Source organism: Dermacentor silvarum, chromosome 8, assembly GCF_013339745.2.
Source record: "Dermacentor silvarum isolate Dsil-2018 chromosome 8, BIME_Dsil_1.4, whole genome shotgun sequence".
Taxonomy (NCBI): Eukaryota; Metazoa; Arthropoda; class Arachnida; order Ixodida; family Ixodidae; genus Dermacentor; species Dermacentor silvarum.
Window position 1 is genome coordinate 35,682,851 of NC_051161.1, and position 17,868 is coordinate 35,700,718.

At 46.8% G+C, this 17,868-nt stretch overlaps 1 protein-coding gene across 1 annotated transcript in view; it reads right to left on the reverse strand.

Annotated features, from left to right (window-relative positions):
* The window catches only part of LOC119462070 (uncharacterized), a 75,115-nt gene that overhangs the window by 20,207 nt on the left and 37,040 nt on the right, over positions 1-17,868 (reverse strand). The window contains 4 exon segments of the mRNA XM_049672414.1: positions 1,068-1,872; positions 7,645-7,970; positions 13,782-13,846; positions 15,094-15,278. Coding sequence (XP_049528371.1) covers positions 1,068-1,872; positions 7,645-7,970; positions 13,782-13,846; positions 15,094-15,278 — 1,381 coding nt within the window.

Here is a 17,868-nt window from a genome sequence, read left to right on the forward strand (position 1 = left end):
TGTAGGGGGGCTTCCAACCCACGACCTTGGGTTTAGTATATCCGTAAGACGCAGCTACTGAGCCACGGTGGTGAGAAAATTGCCTTAAGTTATTGCTTAACAATGCTGAGCTCAACAAGCACTGGCATCTTCCCAATGCGACGAGCGTTCCACATAGCTGAAGCGTAGTATCGCACCAATTAGTGCAGTCCTTGATGGCGGCACAGTACATAGCATATCAGAAATCATACTTTTGAAGTGTTATCACGAGACTTAATGTTACCAGCACCAATGAGACGTCTGCAATTTAATAAAATCGTTCTTGCAGTAATCAGTCAACAATTAACCCAATTAAGCCGCAATAACTGTAATTACCTTCGATACAATGTTTGATTACTCCCATAGCTTCATCACAGCGAAAGTGGCTCGTGCAGCGTTACAATACGCAAATTTGGAGCAGCGCAAACTGTAAAGTTATGTCACAAAAATAATGCACTGCATGTAAAACTGTCCTTGCCTTTTCTTTTTTCTTTTCTTCTGTTTTCTTGTAATCAACGTCATTTAAGAGTGAATAAAGATGGTAACGTATACGTGCGTTAGTCCTTGTTATAGTGGAACAAGGAAGCTATGGCGGGTTACGGGTTTTGAAATCTGCACTAACCAAACATGACTTCCTGGGGAGGTGCGACGTTCAAAGAGCAGGAGCTAATGTCTAATCAGAACCAATGGAAAGATTTCTCTCGACTCATTCATTTCACGACGAATATCTAACTCGCTGCTGTAAGTTCAAGTAAAATCATGGCATTTAGATTACAGGCTTGTCTTCTATGGTCGCTTATACGGGCGCACAACCTTTTTCAAAAGAAACCAAGCCACTACGCGCATGACAGGACGTGTATAGTCGAGATTCTCTTCTCTCCACACTGATTAAAACCATCTCCGAGTTTTGCTGTATAACTCCAGTACCAGGAGCTCCACGGGCATGACATGACGCAGTAGCGACTCATGGATGCTGACGCTTCAGCGAATTTGCTGCCTTTGACAAAGGTTCTACTTCTAAAAACTATAAAGAATAATCATGCACTTACCGAAGTAGAGAGCCGAGTTCTTCTTCTTAACATTGTCGTCCATGTAAGTGGTCCCGATGGCGTAGTAAGCGGAGCCACCCAGTCCATTCAGGAAGTTACCCATGAAAAAGAACAGCAAAGGCCCGAGTGAAGCGGCGTCCTCCTTGGTTGCTTTGCAACTTGCCGCAGCCGCCTCGTCATCCGAAGTGCCACAGAACTGGGTCGTCTGGGTGGCGACGCCACCGACTGTCTGGAAGTCTCCCAGAAGGTGCTTTCCCGGACCGTAGACCACGTATGGCAGCAAGCTCGCCATGGTTCCCAGAAGCGAGAACAGCATGCCTCCGGCCACCCAGTTAGGTTTGCTGGTGCGCCTCAGGCACACCATCATCACGAGGTTGGCCACGATGGGGCTCAGGTCGTCGGCAATCATTATGATGCCAGAGGCGCGACTCGACAGCGAGAAGCGCCTCTCCACGGTAGACAGTGTCCCGACCAGGTACGTACGGTAGGCACCCTGAAAGATGCCCAGCAAACCAAACACGAGGGCATAGTAACGGGAAGTGGCGAACCTCTGCAGCCAGTCCGGCCTGTAGTTGCCAACGCCGCACAGGTAGTCGCTGTCATTTTCGGCGCCTTGCGTCGAATCCCGCGCCTGATCTTGGTCCTTCTTCGGCGCAGGCGCTTCCGCTGCTTCCGGCGCCGCTCTCCCGTGCACGCCGCCGGCATCGTGGCTGCCTTCGGCGTTGAGACTGCCCTGCTTGTGAGCATTCATGAGAAGTGGCGTCTCGACGGGCCGCCGAGGTTCCCCCCTGTTACGCTCTCCCGCCGTTTATCACGCTTGCGGCCTCTTCGGTCTGCTCTCTTTTTCTCCGGCCAGCAGCGGCGTCCGCTCTCGAGGGACAAAGCGTTTGAGCGTCGGGCGTCGATGGGCCGACTGTTTCGTCACATCCGCCAGCCGTCCTAAGAGAGGAAGACGATGTTGTCGTTGCTTATGCGCTGACATGCTCCCTCCCCTGCTACGGGGGCTCTCGCACTGCCGCGACAACCGATAGACATTCAGTCTTTCGACAACTATAGCATACACCAACTGACACGCTCACACAGTCAAGCAATCGCTCGATCAATATTCGACCGATCAATCAGTGTTCGTACAAACACTGCCGCTTGCAAACATACGGTTGTAGCCTTGCAATGACTTGTCAACTTTAGCGTGGAGTAATAGAGCCGTTGCGTTGCTTCTTTTCTCAGCGCTAATTAGCGACAACATTGCTGCGTGAGCAAAATTAACTGTTGCGCTGCGATCTGGAGTGCAGTTTCCTTTCCATAAGTGAACCGAGAGATCATTTACTTTATTCAGTCGACTGTTTTCAGAAACTCATACTCTTGAATATATGTAACATGAAATATATGAAAGTGGGCTTTGCTTGTTTTTTTAGCATTTTGTTTCATTGATTAAGATTTCTTTTATGGCAGTAATGTAGTACTCTCTATTTTTCTGTTTAGCAGACGATGTGTCTCATTACGGTCATACGATGTCAAAATTGATACTGAAATCCGAGTTGGTTACACTAGCACATGAGTCTTGAGCCAGGTGATATTAGACAAGAGTGACCGATTACAAAAGAATTAACATGAAACGGAGTTCTCATCGGCAGCCATTCTTCCCACAAGAATCATTGTAATCATCAGATATAGCACACCACGATGTTCAACTCTTGCATATAACTGTAATTTGCTGCAAGACATTTGCGCATTCAAGGCAAAATAGTACACAACGATTTAATTAGCATCTGTACGCCAGCCCACCATCTTTCCTGTGTATTGCATGGTTGTGACACACTCTCGATCTTCGCTATTTTGCCACCTCAATGCGGTTACTGCCGATATTCTTACAAACCTTATTCTAATATATGTAAGTCGGGACAAATCCTCCCGAAACAGTTCCCGTAAAATGACGTCGGCCTGTTCACTGTGATGTAACGCGGAAAGCAATAGAAGCCGTGTCTTCTAATAAAGGCTTGTTTGCGGAACCTAATGCCTCAGGTTTACAGAAAGGTTGCCTAACAGCTACAGTAAATCCACAAGAAAGCTCTCCTATGGAGAGCGCTGAAGTCGTCCACTTACCTTCATTCTTCCAGGTGGGAGAATATGCCGATATGGTGTCAACACGTTTCACCAAGCCTTTGCACGTGACACTCACGTCTTCGCTCTCGATCCTCGCGCAGGAGTTAGGTCTCGTCATGTTCCAAGGCTGCCATTGTTTTACCTTTTTTTTGCCTACTTTTTCACGTTATCGCCCTCGCTTCCTTCGTGTGGTTTGGGCCGATGGAGCACACCGATCGGCGATACGCTTTTCGAGTATTCTGGCATCGGTCCACTTGCCCTGTGCCCAATACGCAGCGCGAACTTATCTGTGTGCTCGCGACGGAGCCGCGGATTTCTTGGAAGTGGCTTCTTGAGAGAAAAAACAAACTTTCGTCGTTTTCTTTCTTTTTTTTTCATTGTGATTCTGTGTGTAAGCAATCGGGACGCCGGTCTTCCGACTTCTTACTCTGCTTGTTTGGAGGGCGGCACGTTTGCTTCTGGTAGCGAAAAAAAAAATAGATTGCCAGCTCAGCTCTTTTAGAGTAGGTGCACCTCGTCACTATTGAGCACAACGCACCCGCTCGAATATTGACTTTTCAATTCCCGCTATGACCACTCATGTGCCTATTTCCGGAAGCAATGCTTCTATTTCAGCTCCCATTTAAAGTGATTCAAACAGAAAGCAAAGATAGAGATGTGACAGGCCTATCAACTATAGGAAGACACCTCGTTGGCTACCCTGAGCTGAGAAAGGGCGACAGGGCACCAAACAGAGAGGGACAGCCAGCAATTTTCAAAAACCATCTTCATTCCCTTCTGGGCCAATGACTGGTTTGGAAGGTATTCCAGTAGCGCCTGTATACGATCGGTGGACGATCACGTCTAGTCAGCGCAATGCCTTGGACATTGCATGTCTTTGTATGTCAAATACAGGACAGTTGCACAATAGGTAGTCTTATGTGGTCCTCGCAGCCGCAGACATCACGTCTAACACTGCCAGCCATTCCGATTGGTGCTGAATAGGCTCTCGTGAAGGCAACGTCCAACCACAACCGACACAGAAGACATATACTCCGCGTTGATGCAATCCGGGTGGAGGCCGGAGTTGCAGCCAACTGTTTAGTTTGTGCAGCCTGGTGCACTTTATGTGGATGGTATTCCACTTGGCTAACAAAAGTGTGCGTGCCAGAAGGCGAAGCTACTTCATAACTTTTGTCTTTGAGAGTGCAATTGGGATGCAGAAGTCTTCTTCATATTATGCACTGATAGCCTTGCTTGCGTCACATATTACGCTTACAAGGTCGCCTGCAATGGCCGGGTAAACATTTAAAAAAAATCCCGTGGCCTGTTTCTATCACGCGGTGTATAAGTTCTTTCATTTCTCACGTCAGTTGGTCGCGACTTCCGTGTAGGAGGAACGACTGCATACATTGTAATGGCGGCTTTGAGTCGTAGAAGTAGAGTTCTCTGCTAGTGGGTTAGTAGGCAAAGCCTCCTTATAGTGATGTGATCACGGACAAATGACACGAGGAGAAAAAATTTACACAATCAGAGGACGAGCGCTAACTTTCAGCTACCATGTTTATTTAACGTCTCTCTATATTTCAAAGCGTTGTATTGTGACCTGTAGTGTAGTCCTCCTTATTTCTCGTTTTCTGCTGTTATCTTTTTCCTGTGATTTTACTATATCCTCGTATTTCTTTTTTTCTCATCGCCTTCTTCTACCCATCAGCCATTGCAGCTTTTCTTGGTTCGCAAAAAGATATGATGATAATAAACGGACTTTAGAAGCGCGCGCGCGCGCGCGTGTGTGTGTGTGTGTGTGTGCGTGCGTGCGTGCGTGCGTGCGTGCGTGCGTGCGTGCGTGCGTGCGTGCGTGCGTGCGGGCGTGCGTGCGTGACAAGAAACTCTTGGGAGTGCTGAGTGTCGGTGGGATGGGACCCATACGTGTAGTATAGCCTATACATGGCAATCTCCTTCGACGTCTATTGTTTCGCAACACATTAGATAGCGTTCCAAAGAGTGCGCTGCTATCTGACTGAGACAAGGACAGGTGACATTGGCGAGCTTCCGTTGTGGCGTCTGCAAATGTATGACATCTATGTCGCGCCGACAAGCAAGCGCCGTCAACCGAAGGTCCTGAAGCCGCTTGGCTGCACACGTATAAGCTACAGTCACGTGTCCGTAGTAGTCCAAGAGCAGGATATGCTATACATAGAGTTCACAAATTATGCCACCACCTGAGACCAGATGCGCAATGATCAACGAATTTCTTTTGCAGCATCTATAGCCAAGTACCTAGAGGCCCGTGAGGCACAAGATGTTCTAACAAATCGCGACGTAGCCGTCACATAAAACGACATGTCACGAAAGGTGGCACTAAGTATGGCTGCACACCTAGGTGGAACTAAGTATTGCTTAAAAATCAACTGTACCATTGTTTCAATCGAAGACGTAATTGACATTAGAATGGTACACATAAAGAAACCTTACGATAATACAAGACTTCGACCATCTTCTTCGTATCAAAGCCCAGAAGCATTTCAATAACCCTACTGCATGAAAGTCAGCGCTTCTCCTTTGTGATTCTCTTCGTGTTGTATTGCCTCATTTTGTAGACAGTATACCAATTAACTGCCGCCTATTGGCGCTTTTTGTGGGCAAACAGGATGAGGAATTCTGTATTTAAAGTCTGGAAACGACTTAGCTCATCGTAATGGAATGCTAAGATATTCACCCAGCAAGTACCGTATAGAGAACTGTCCACATTTAAGAAGCGCTCATATTCAAAGCAGATGGAAGCATTAACTGGCCAACGGTCGAGGTCAGCAAGAGAAGTTTGGAGTATTGGCGGAAAAGAAGCGGCGAAGGGATGGATAGAGCGGGGGTCATTACATGTATAGGTAAATGTACAATATATAGAGATAGCGGTTTTATCGAAAGAGAGAAAACCCGGAGAGATAGGCAAAATGCTAGACTGCAATAGATACTCGTATACGTGTTAAAGCTTAATTAGGTCAAGCAGGTTAGATTACTAATTTTGTCCCCGCGCCGTTTCATCATCATCATCATCATCATCATCATCATCATCATCATACGAGCACTGATGACGGTCATAACGGGGCTCTCACCAGGGTTGTCACCGGTCCGAGCAACACCACCGAGGCTGGCGCAACCTATGGCGGAAACACGCTTAGTGCATTTCTCGGGGCTCCTGATCACCCGACAGGAAGCGTCGTACGCGATAGAGTATATAACGCGTTTGCGTGAGCCACTATGTAGCGCCAAATAAGATGCTCAGCCTACCAGCATTTGTCGCGCTATCCATTCACTTCCGCTGGGGGCTGGTTCTACCTCGCTCGATACATGGGCCTACTTCGCTTGAGAAAAAGCCTTTGCGTTGATGCTCCCAAATCAGCTGGTCTGATTTGTGTGACGCTATACGACTACAATTGTCGCCGTTAATCCACGCTGCACCCCGCCCTCGGTTAATAAATTCTGGCTTATTGTTTTCTGCCTGCTGTCGGATCGGGCCCTTTAATGCAAGCTTATATATGGAGTAATCTATTTTAAATGCAGACAGACGTATGACCGTGGTAAATGTCACAAGTTCGTCAAATCAGCTGGATTACAGGAAAAGGCGGATGCCACTTGCAAGACATAGAACAGAGTGGTGTGAACTGTTTCAGAAGTTTTTACTAGTCAACACTGCAGTTATAAATTTAGTGCAAGTGCGGAAATATAGAGCCGAGCCGTAATGAAGTAATAGACATCTATAAAAAATTGTGTACTTTATTACCACCACATTGTAGAAATACGTCTCCAAAATCTGTGGTGCATTGCATTGATGTTTCAGTTAGGACTTACCAGCACTCCATTTTCTACACTGCTGATGATTATTAACCAGACTACCAATGCAAATGCTGTTTTATGCGAATATTGTGTTGACACCAAAGCGCTTCCTGCGTTTCGCTATATTAGGTGACAAAGTTGTTTATTGCTGTTAAGTGGTACTTCTTGTGAGCAGTACATGGTTTCCTTATTTAAGCCTTTAGACGAGATAAGGTTGCTAACGCATTACAGGACGTCGTAGTAGCGATGTAGGGGTAACACATATCACAAAGACTAGACTGAGGCGTGACTTGATGGCTTAGTAGAACATTTTCTTGGGCCAGTTGGTTCATAACTGAGAGGAAAAACAGAAGTGAGCGCCAGTCCTGTGTACTTGTCTCGCCCTTGCTTCTTTCACGCTTCTGTTTTTTTTTTTTTCTCAGTTACGACTTTATGGCGCCGCGAATTTGACTGAGCGGTGACTTCTTTTGCTTCATGACTTTCGAATGGTGATCAGGTCGCGAACTTTTGATGAAGGGCCATGCCACCGGCATGGCCACCGCGGCGCCGAGTCTTGTTACACACGACGGTCTGCGTAAGCTGACCGTTACGTATCGCGCCAGCCATTCCCGCCTTTCACGTGTGACTAACAAGTTGAGAGGGAAACGCGCGTTGCGGTTCAAGAGCTAGTCGGCATCGTCTTCCCCGCGGGGGCACCGTTGATAGCGTTCAGTTCCAGCGCACCGTTCCCTGCCTTGGACGCAGCGGCGTCTCCTTCGCGAAGTTCCGCTTCACCGTACATGTCTGTGACGCGTTTGGCGTAGTAGGACATGATGAGCTGGCACACCAGCCCGAGGGTCATGAAGATGATCGTGACGGCGTGGTAGGCGACGCGCAGTTTGTCGACGTCGTAGAAGGAGCAGTTGCCCCGGCGACCACCCCGGTCTTCCCACACGAGGCAGGTGGCGTCGAATATGGCCGTGTAGATGAGCGGGTACGGAATCGCCCCTGCAACCGAGAACATTCTCTTAGAAGCAGCATGAGAAACGTTATTCTTGCAGTCAAGAAACTCATGAGGGAGCGACGAAGAACTTTATATAAGGTTCTTTATAAAAAGTTTTAATATATATATATATATATATTTTTTTTTTCATTTTCTGTCTCTCCGTTCACCTTAAATATGAAGCCAGGAAAGGTCCCGCAGTATGTTCCACAGGGATTTCCTTAAAACGATTTCTTTAAGTTGAAGAAAGAGGAGTAATGCATGGCTATCATCTCTAGGTTTTGAGGATAGAGATTCTCAGAATAACCTTGTATGCTAACGACGATGGCTCAACATCGACAGAGGTGAATCTAGCGTCTTTGTGTTTCCTTATGTTGGAGCGCTTCGTAAACTGAGATTATTCAGCGCTCATCTGTGCGAACCTCTGATATTTCATTGATGAATTTTTTTTTATAAGATAGACTACAATTCGGTAAAAACTTCTCTTACAGCTGCTGCAAGACCGTTGGAAAGCATTAAGCTTGTGCTCTTGCGTGTTAGATGTGTCACGACTCGTGAACTGTTCACACGAACTCTGCCTTGGGTGCCTTTGCATATCGCCATGACTTTATTCTTCGGAAAGTGGTTCTTCTTTTATCATATACGTTTGAATGCAGGAGTACGCATCTCCTATTATAACCTTGTTTAAATAAAGAGAGCGGGGAAGGGCGGGGTGAGGGGTAGAGTTGATTTCTTTAGATGAATCTACATCGGCTTGTTGTCTATAAATATACAAAAGAGCGAAGGTACCGAGAAAGGGGAACCCTTAACTTATACTGTCGACATTAGTTCCAGCGGACTTGGCACTCTTTCGCCTAACACATGCGCAGCGCACCCCAGCAGTCAACCGTTTTTCCAAGCTGCAATCTACAGTGTACCTTTCTCACTATGCTGCACCTTTCACTCTCTACTCCAAACCTGCAGTGTAACACAGAATTGCGTGGACACTGCCGAAGAAGGAGACCTTTGGTGATATTTTTCTCTAACGAGCGTCTCGTTATTCTCCCTGCCTTTCATACCTTCTATTTATCTATCTATATGACTAATCTAGCGATCTATAGCACTGCTGACCAGTGTCTAACACATGATGCATAAAGAGCTCCACTAGCGTTGACGACACAAACTGCGCATGAGCAATAATGGCCGCCGGTATTGGTATTAGTAATGGTAGGCCGGTAACACTATGCTAAAACTATCTAATATGCTGAAATATATATCTGCCGCTCATGCGCAGTTGAGGGGAAGGAACAGCAACTACGGTCGGTGAAGCAAATGTTAATATACTCTGGTATGGCTATACGGTACTGCTTGTTGGTAGGAAATCGCGAAGGAGTTGCTTCTCCTCTCGAAGTGTTTGAAAACTAATAAGAGCGATGTCTGAAAGGCTGCCTCCGTATCACCAATCCTTCCTGCAGACTGTATACGTTCCGACGTTATGTTAAACCTCGCACGTCTGCGGTGTCCTCTAATGCCGTACGATGTGCAACATTATAGAAATGCTTTTCCCAAGTAAGCTGAACCATGTACCCTCAGTTTTTATCAGTGCTTTTCCAATCATCAGCGTTGCTATGCTTTCGAGCCATCGCGTTCACTGTGCCAAGGGACACCCTAGTGCATACAAGCAAATGACGTGGTGTTGGCGTAGCCGCAAGTTATCTCGGAAACGTTCGGGAATAAATAAAGTGAGGCAATCTAGGTGGAGCGTAGTTGTTCCTCACTAAATATCGCTCTTTACAAAGGGATTTTAGAGCACTCAAAACCGAGAAGAATTTTTTTTTTCGATTTTTTACATAGCATTGGAATTGGCTTTGTCATTCGCCAGCTCCGTCCTCAACTTTATGGCGTTGAAATGTTCAAGTATTGTTTTGCCCCCTATTTCCAGGTCGATATTTTATCCACTTGCATCATAATTAGCCGTCATTGTTTTCTTGCCGATATTCTGTAAGGACATGTGCTGTGTAGGTTATGTTTACGAAACGTGGTTGGTGGTCTCTTTTCGTGTATGACATGTCGCCTCTTAAACTGCGTGGACACAGTTTCTCCTATCCACTTCCTCGGCGATGCAATATACTGCCGTAGCAGCAACACACGAATTGAAGAAACAAACCGGAATGCATATACACGTGCTTCCGAGTAGGAGGGAGCTCAAAGCTGAGCGCACTGGGAAATGCTGCTGTTCCTTCTCACTGGGATAACAACACTGAATGCGACGAAGCACTCAACCTGGATATAGGGAATCACTGTTAGGTTTTGAGCAGTCAGAAATATTTGATATTTCCTTTCTAGTTTTGTGGAAGCTTTCGAGAAGCGATACATGTGTATTCTTTCAAGTCCCTGTGAGCAAAAGGTTATGCTTGAAGAAAATTGAGTTTCTATCTATAATGTACACATCGCATACCTGTTTGACTGACTAGTAGCTGGAAGAAATCCGACGTATTCAGCGTTTAGATGTACAATTGCGAAACGCAAGGGTGTACAGCAATGCACGAATTGAAGAAACAAACCAGAATGCATATAGAAGCGCTTGCAAGTAGGAGGTAGCTCACGGCTCAGCGCGCTGGAAAATGCTGCTGTTTCTTCTCACTAGGACAACAACAGTGAATGCGCCAAAGCGCTCAACCTGGCTGTAGAGAATCACAATTCGATTTTGAACACTGATATTTGAGATGTCCTTTCTAGTTTTACAGCAAGCTGTTATTCTCCAGTTGGTGGGGATTTTTCGTGGCGTGCTCACCTAAAAACTGGCAGCTGGAAAAGGGGTTTTTGTTTGAGTTTCCGCTTAACAGAGTTATGTTTTCTCGTATATTCGAATTACAATCCGATGCTATCATGTCTGCAGGTGGTGTGTAAGTGGTACTCTACGAATTTTCTGACACATTTTACTTTGAGAAAATCAATTAGTTCAATAACGCACTTGCACCAGGCGGAGGGCCTACAAGAGTAAGGGTAAATGAAGATGGACCTCCAACGGCTCGAACGGCAGCTGGTAAAGGGCTTCGCCTTTCAGTTTCCTGGTAACAGAATTATGTTTTCTGGTATATTCGTATTACCATCCGACGCTATCACGTCTGCAGCTTGTCTGTAAGTCGTACTTCACTCATTTTCTGACACAATTTACTTTTAAACATTCATTTAGTTCAATGAGGCACTTGCGCTTGGCGTACGGCCTAGAAAAAAATGAGGATGTATGCTGCACTTCCGGTCACGTGTATGCGCGCGTGACGTACGTCGCTTGTGGTGGTGGTGCTTGTGCAACGTCGTCTGACGTCAGTTGGGGTGGTAGTACTTCTCTAACGTCCGCACCAGCTTTCTGTACATCCACTTTCACACGGTGTAATAGAGGCGGAAATTTTGGGGGAAACTTTCGAGAAAGTGATAAGTATCTATACTTTCAAGACCCTGTGAGAGAGAGGTGCTGCTTGAAGAAAACTGAGTTTCTACCCATAATGTGTACACGTATACTAGTTTGTCTGACTAGCAGCTGGAAGAAATCCGGCTTATCCGGCATTCAGATGTACTATTCCAAGACAAAAGGCCGTACGGCATGCTTGAGCGCCTTCTTGCAGAGGCGAGTAAAGCTTTCAGGGGTTTATAATGCTATAGACCTGCTTTCATGCCATGACGTGATACAGATAGCTGCTTTCGGTCGCCTACCGCGACCCTGCTAGCTCTGGCAGGTGCGCGAGATTCCATTCGTCCTGTGCCTTTTGTCATCGTACAGGAATACTACCAAAGCCGCGGAATACTGCGGCCATATGGCTCGACAATAAACAGTAAAGGGTTTCTCTTTAATTCTGACCATGCGTCTGGCGCGCCAGCGACATTATAAATTTCATGTTTAGGAATATGAAGCCTGTCTATAGAAAAAGTTCAAAGCCCCGTTGTTACGAACGTCAGTGAGGGCAGCGACCTTCAACCCTCCCCTGCTTTCCTGCGATGAATCGCTTCGTGAAGTTGAAAACACGTTCCACGGGAAAGACCAGCGGCGACACCATGGCCAGACACGTTTGAACGAATACGTGGTTGCTGGATGCCACTTGGTCGCGGACCTTGACGCTGGGACCGAGAAACTCTTGGGAAAGTGCGTTCTACGCCGTTTCGTTATGGCCTCTGCTAGCCGCCACGGCCGTTCGACAGACGAACCAGCTGATTCCTGTGCCATCCAAGAGCGAAGACGCGCTAAATGAGTCAAGCGTGACACGCCCTGTTTACGAGCATCCACACCTTTCTCTGGGACAGTGAGCCGTGTGCGCCCGAGGCTACTTTTCTAAGTGTGTTCAGGAAACAAAGGCGCCGGAATGATTATGCGTTACCCTCGCCCTCAAGGCGGTACCTAAGGTGACTTTCGACGCTCCAGTTGGAGGAAGGTGTGCCCGCAGTTTTCCCTGGCCTATGGATCTAGGGAGGCCAGAGGGCGTTTAAGCGGACGTTTGCGGCTCATCTGGAGTGCTATGCCATCTGCTCTAACATGTAGAGTGTGCTCTCCCAGAACGATGTAGTCTGCTCAGATGTAGTAGCGTTGACAGGCTACGATGTATTGCGCTCCGTACTCCGACCAGTGCGTGTATCCCCATGTCCTGTAAATAGGTTGACCTTTCCTATGTAAATGAACCCCCTGTTCCGTTTCCCCAACCTCTCGACCTCGTACTCATCGCACAAGAAGCAACCCTCGTCAAGTCTGCTCGGACGACGGCGTGGGCCCACTAAGCCTCCGTGTGACGCCCCGGTAGCGTAAGCCATCTACCCGTTACGTGACGCACCGGTGGCGTAGTCTAGAGAGCGACCCTCAGTTTGACGTCGGGCTCCGAGACCACGACTCCCGAATACTACACCATACAGGGACAGGCAGCTGTACGATAGTGTGCCCCGTCGTCAGCTTACACGCTCTTGTGGCATCACTGCTGCTGTATAACCAGGATAATTCATTCGAACAAGCTTGGCCACGTGCCCTTGGTGCGGTGGCATACCTACACTAATACATGCAACCTGGGAGTGTACTAAGCACCCTCATAGACCAACTAATATTATCTCTATGGAGCAGTGGGAGGCACAGCTCGCCCGTTCCGACTTGGCAGGACAAAAGTCCTTAATTAGCCAGGTCAGGCAGGTGGCAGAGGTCAGTGGGGGCCCTGGACTGAGGGGCTCCCACCACCGCTATACTTAAAATATTTCCAGCCAAATAAAGTTTCTATATATATTCAAAGTTATGTTTCATCAATGTGCTCTATAGATATACTGATTGAGACTAGCAAAAAAATATAGATTGCACAATGACGAAGTAGTCAAGAAAAGTAGGTAAAGCCGCATACCAAATAAAGTGGCTGGGCTTAGCTTACATTACCGTAGTTCTTTTTTCTTCTTTTTAACAATGAGAAGTTAAGCTGTATACACAGCACAAAAGCGTGCATAGGCGTACAGTTTGTCATCATCGTTACTTTTTATTTTGGTACATAATAAAAAAAAATCAAGAACATGAAAGTTTATCTTCATACTAAAACTAATATCGGTGTATTGCATAAAATCAAATCACTGTATAATTTTGGTCAAGTAAGGAAAATGTAAATTGACAAATCGTGTATAGTAGGCTGACTTTATGGTCATTTTAGTAACACACTGACTTAAGTCTTGCCGCAAGACCAGCAATGGTGGCAGGCGCAGCGGTGTTGTTCTTTTTTTTTTTTTTCACGCTATGTAAACGATCAACATTGACATGTATAGAAATTCATACTTGGCGCAACACGTACTACTTATCGAACGTCAACTGTCGCTCTTCTTACCTAGGAAGTTTAAGCAGCCGGCGAGCATTCCGACTGCTATTCCTTTGTCTGCTGGATCAACACACCTGCGTAAGAGCACGACATCAAACTTTGAGTCTATCTTCGGTGAATTTTCTTTGACAATAATAAAACAAAGATACATGTTCTTCACACAGAAAAAGAAAGCATTCAGTGGTACCCTAAATTTTATATACCATGGGGGGCTGAACGAAGCTCCATAATACGACTGCCGCAGCGGCGGCATTTCGATGGGGGTGAAATGCAGAACACCCGTGTACCGTGCATTGGGTTCACGTTAAAGAACCACAGGTGGTCAAAATTAGTCCGGAGTCCCCCATTACGGCGTGCCTCATAATCATGCCGTGGATTTGGCACGTAAAGCCTCAGAATTTTTTATATTACGACTGTGCAAGAAATTGTCCTCTCAGCTCCGGTTGTTGCCGGTATTCGAAGTCGTCGGAGTTCTACACCCTTAATTTTCAACATCGAGAGAAATCATGAATTTTTGAAGTTAGACACGCTCGTTTTGATTAACAAACGCTGTGTTAACTGCGACACCACTCAGTAATTTAAGGGTTGGCAAAAACTGGGTTCGATGCTCTCGGTGCTTCAGTGTAAAAGTAACCGCAGCCAAATACCATATCACGTTTCTGTTAATCAATGTTAATCAATTTGACGTGCAGTAGGACTGGACAGAATGTTGCCAAGCTTGCTGTAACCGCCAACTTGAAATATCCATGCATGGGTTACAGAAACTTCGTGTCGAAGAAAGGGGCGAGCGCAAAAGTAACTGGAGTGTTGCTAAACTCCAAATTGCACTGCGTGTGGAACTCCCGGGCAAAGTAAGCCTCATGAATTGGTTCTCAAGCATAGAATCCACACACGATCCATGCTGATTCAATTTGACAAATAATGCTTAATAAATAGATGTGCATACGAATATTTACTTTTTCAACCTTTTTCTGTCCAGGATAGATATGTAGACGTTATTGCCTCGATTCCAAATTTGTGCGGTCCCGTCCATATTGTTCGAACGGATGCCATACAATCTGCACTATCAAGCAGTTCTAACTTTCGGGCTCTCGTCAGACATTTTCAGAATGGTCATTTTCCCTGAAGTGAAGTCGTCCAACGTGTCTGACATTTTTTACTCATTCGTAGTCAACTCAAAGCCATCATGTAACACACCCGGGCCTCGGCACAAAGTATTATCAAACGTTCCCGCTTCCAGTAATAATATGTTACAAATTATCATTGCGAAAAGTTCGAAAATTGCTCGAACAGGCAAATTGAAAACAGTGTAAAAGGATACCTGAGTGTGATGAGCGTTGATCCTACCCGAGAAAGCTGAGATATCAGCTTTCCCAAGCTGATGATAGATACAAGGATGAATAGGTTTTGGCAGGGGAAGTCACAAAATCCGGTAGCCATGTTGGGTAATGCTGCGTCGGTGTCGGTGCCCATGGCTTCCGTTATGCAGGAGCAATCCATGGAACCCTGCGACGCGCGAGTGGCGCAATTAGGGAAACAGTGTGAGTAACCAGCTAAAGAGGAGGAGGTGTTCAGTCCTACAAGCGTTACCGTATCGCTGAGGTGTAGTCGAGAACCGCGGTACCGGTGAGGAGGACGTGAGACGTGCAGAACTAGAATATTTTAGGAACGGTCTTCTTCCACGTGACTTTGATTTGAGTAAAAAAACTAAGCAGAAATAGCCTTGTAAAAATCATGTCGTTGCAAAACCTCTATGCTACTCACTAAAACAGAACACATCCATGTGTAAGAAGCGGAGACCCACATACACTGGCTGAACTTGTCACCACAATTAAGCACTGCTAATACGATAGAGGAGTTACAGAATGGATACGAAGAGAAGGAAAGCCAATCGAGGACGGCAGAAAACTATGTTGGGTAATGAAGTAAGGAAATTTGCAGGCGCAAGTTGGAATCAGCTAGCGCGAAACAGGGGTAATTGGAGACCGCAGGGAGAGGCCTTCTTCCTGCAGTGGGCATGAATTTAGACTGATCATGAATACAATAGAAGTATTACGTTTACGTCATTCTATGGCTGCATTTTGATTGGCATTATTAGGGAAGCAGGAAACGTGGGAAACATGGTTCAAATGCCAAGAAAAGTGCTATAAAATGCGTGAGCACAGTTAGAATAAGGCAAGAAGTTTATTACCAGCGCAACCCCCACGCAGTGTCTGCTCCTCCCCCCCTCCCCGCCTAATGTTGTATAGCACCCTTCAAATATAAATACATAACCCGCCGGGGTGGCTCAGTGTGCTAAGGCGTTGCGCTGCTGAGCACGAGGTCGCGGGATCGAATCTCGGCCGTGGCGGCCGCATTTCTATGGAGGCGAAATGCAAAAACGCCCGTGTGCTGGCGTTGTAGTGCACGTTAAAGAACCCCAGGTGGTCAAAATTAATCCGGAGCCCTCCACTACGGCGTGCCTCATAATCAGAACTGGTTTTGGCACGCAAAACCTCACAAAGAATAAATAAATACATAACGTGAAGTAAGATAACAATAGGAAAAAGCTGACGAGCAAGAGTGGGAGGTATTCCAGGCTCATAGATAGGAACAGTTGAAGCCTAGTCGTCATGTCCGGTATAGTGCTCACCATCGATGCAACAAGGGCCGAATGAACAAACGTTTTCGTTTGTACGGGCTATTTATCATTGACGAATGGCCTCCGCTAAAGATATATTAAGAGCGAAGCTGTTCTAGCTAACCGTAAAAAGTAGCGTCTGCTATGACGTCACTGCGTTGCCTAGCGACCACCTCGCCGCGCGGCGTGTGCCTCGCCTCCTCTCCGTGCCGTGCACATGTTGTCTTGACATGGGACGTTAAGGAGAGGGAAGGAGAGCATGCGCTCGGCGCGTGCAATGCTCGGGAGCGGGAAAGAGAAAATGAGAGCTAGATAGAGAAAGAAATTGTAGCAGCACCAACGAGGCAACGCGCAGAGTTGCTGCCGATGTCGCCTCGCGTTGCCTAGTAACCGCCGGTGCAGGTGCGCGCTCGCTTCGCCCGACACAGGCACGGCTTCTGCCTGTCTGCCTGCCTCCGTTTGTGGCATGCAAGGTGATCTTTCAGGTTTTTTTTCTTTAACCCGCGCGGCCGGCGCCACCGCTCTGGTCGTGCTTCAAGGAACCCAGCAGCCCACGCGGCGCGCGCCTCCCGTTGATAAGCTGTGACCACGTGACTTTTTCTAACATATCCGGCCACGCCGCCGGATTTTCCGCTTGAGGAGCCACATAAAGTTTCCGCATTAAAACTAGCCACAACGTCACAGTAGTATGAGAGACATGCAGCTAATTTGTTTGCTTGCTTGCTGCCTATATCATGGTGCGTACCCACTACGCGGGATTAGCCAGGAAGCCGATGGTTAAGCGGAGGGAGGGAGATACAACTTCAGAGAAAGACTATATATCAGACTTAAGTTGAAAATGTACATGAAATTAAATCAACAAAATAATTTTAGACATTGTTTTAGGCGGCAAACAGGTCCCGTAACTTCATTTTTTATTAGAGAGGTTTAGCTTGTTCGGCAATTGGGTAAACGCAGGCCGGACTGGGCGTTGGGGTGTTGGGGTGGAGGCGTAAACTTGAGCGGCCTGTATGGTGCTGTCACCTGGTGGCGCAGAGATCAAACAGACAAAAACAGCTAATATTACCGTAACCAAGTGTATTCTACTTCGCTGCTGGTGTAAATTTTCGGCTGTGGCGTAATTGTGTTGCTGCCGAAAATTTACACCAGCAGCGAAGAATACACTTGGTTACTGCAACATTAGCTGTTTTTGTCTGTGTGATCTCTGCGCCAACAAGTGGCAGCACCATACAGGCCACTCACGTTTACGCCTCCGCCTCAACGCGCGGTCCACCTGCGATTACCCGATTACCGGACAAGCTAAACATCTCTAGAGACAGCTAGAAGATGCGCGCGCTTACTTTTGTAAGTAAATTGTTGTTATGCGATACAGCTAACGCAGCAAGCGTCTCAAAGCACTGGCTTGCACGAAGGAAATTCGGACAAGTGTTTTGCTCCGCTTTTTTAGGCATGCGCCCGGAGCCTAATGGCTGGAGC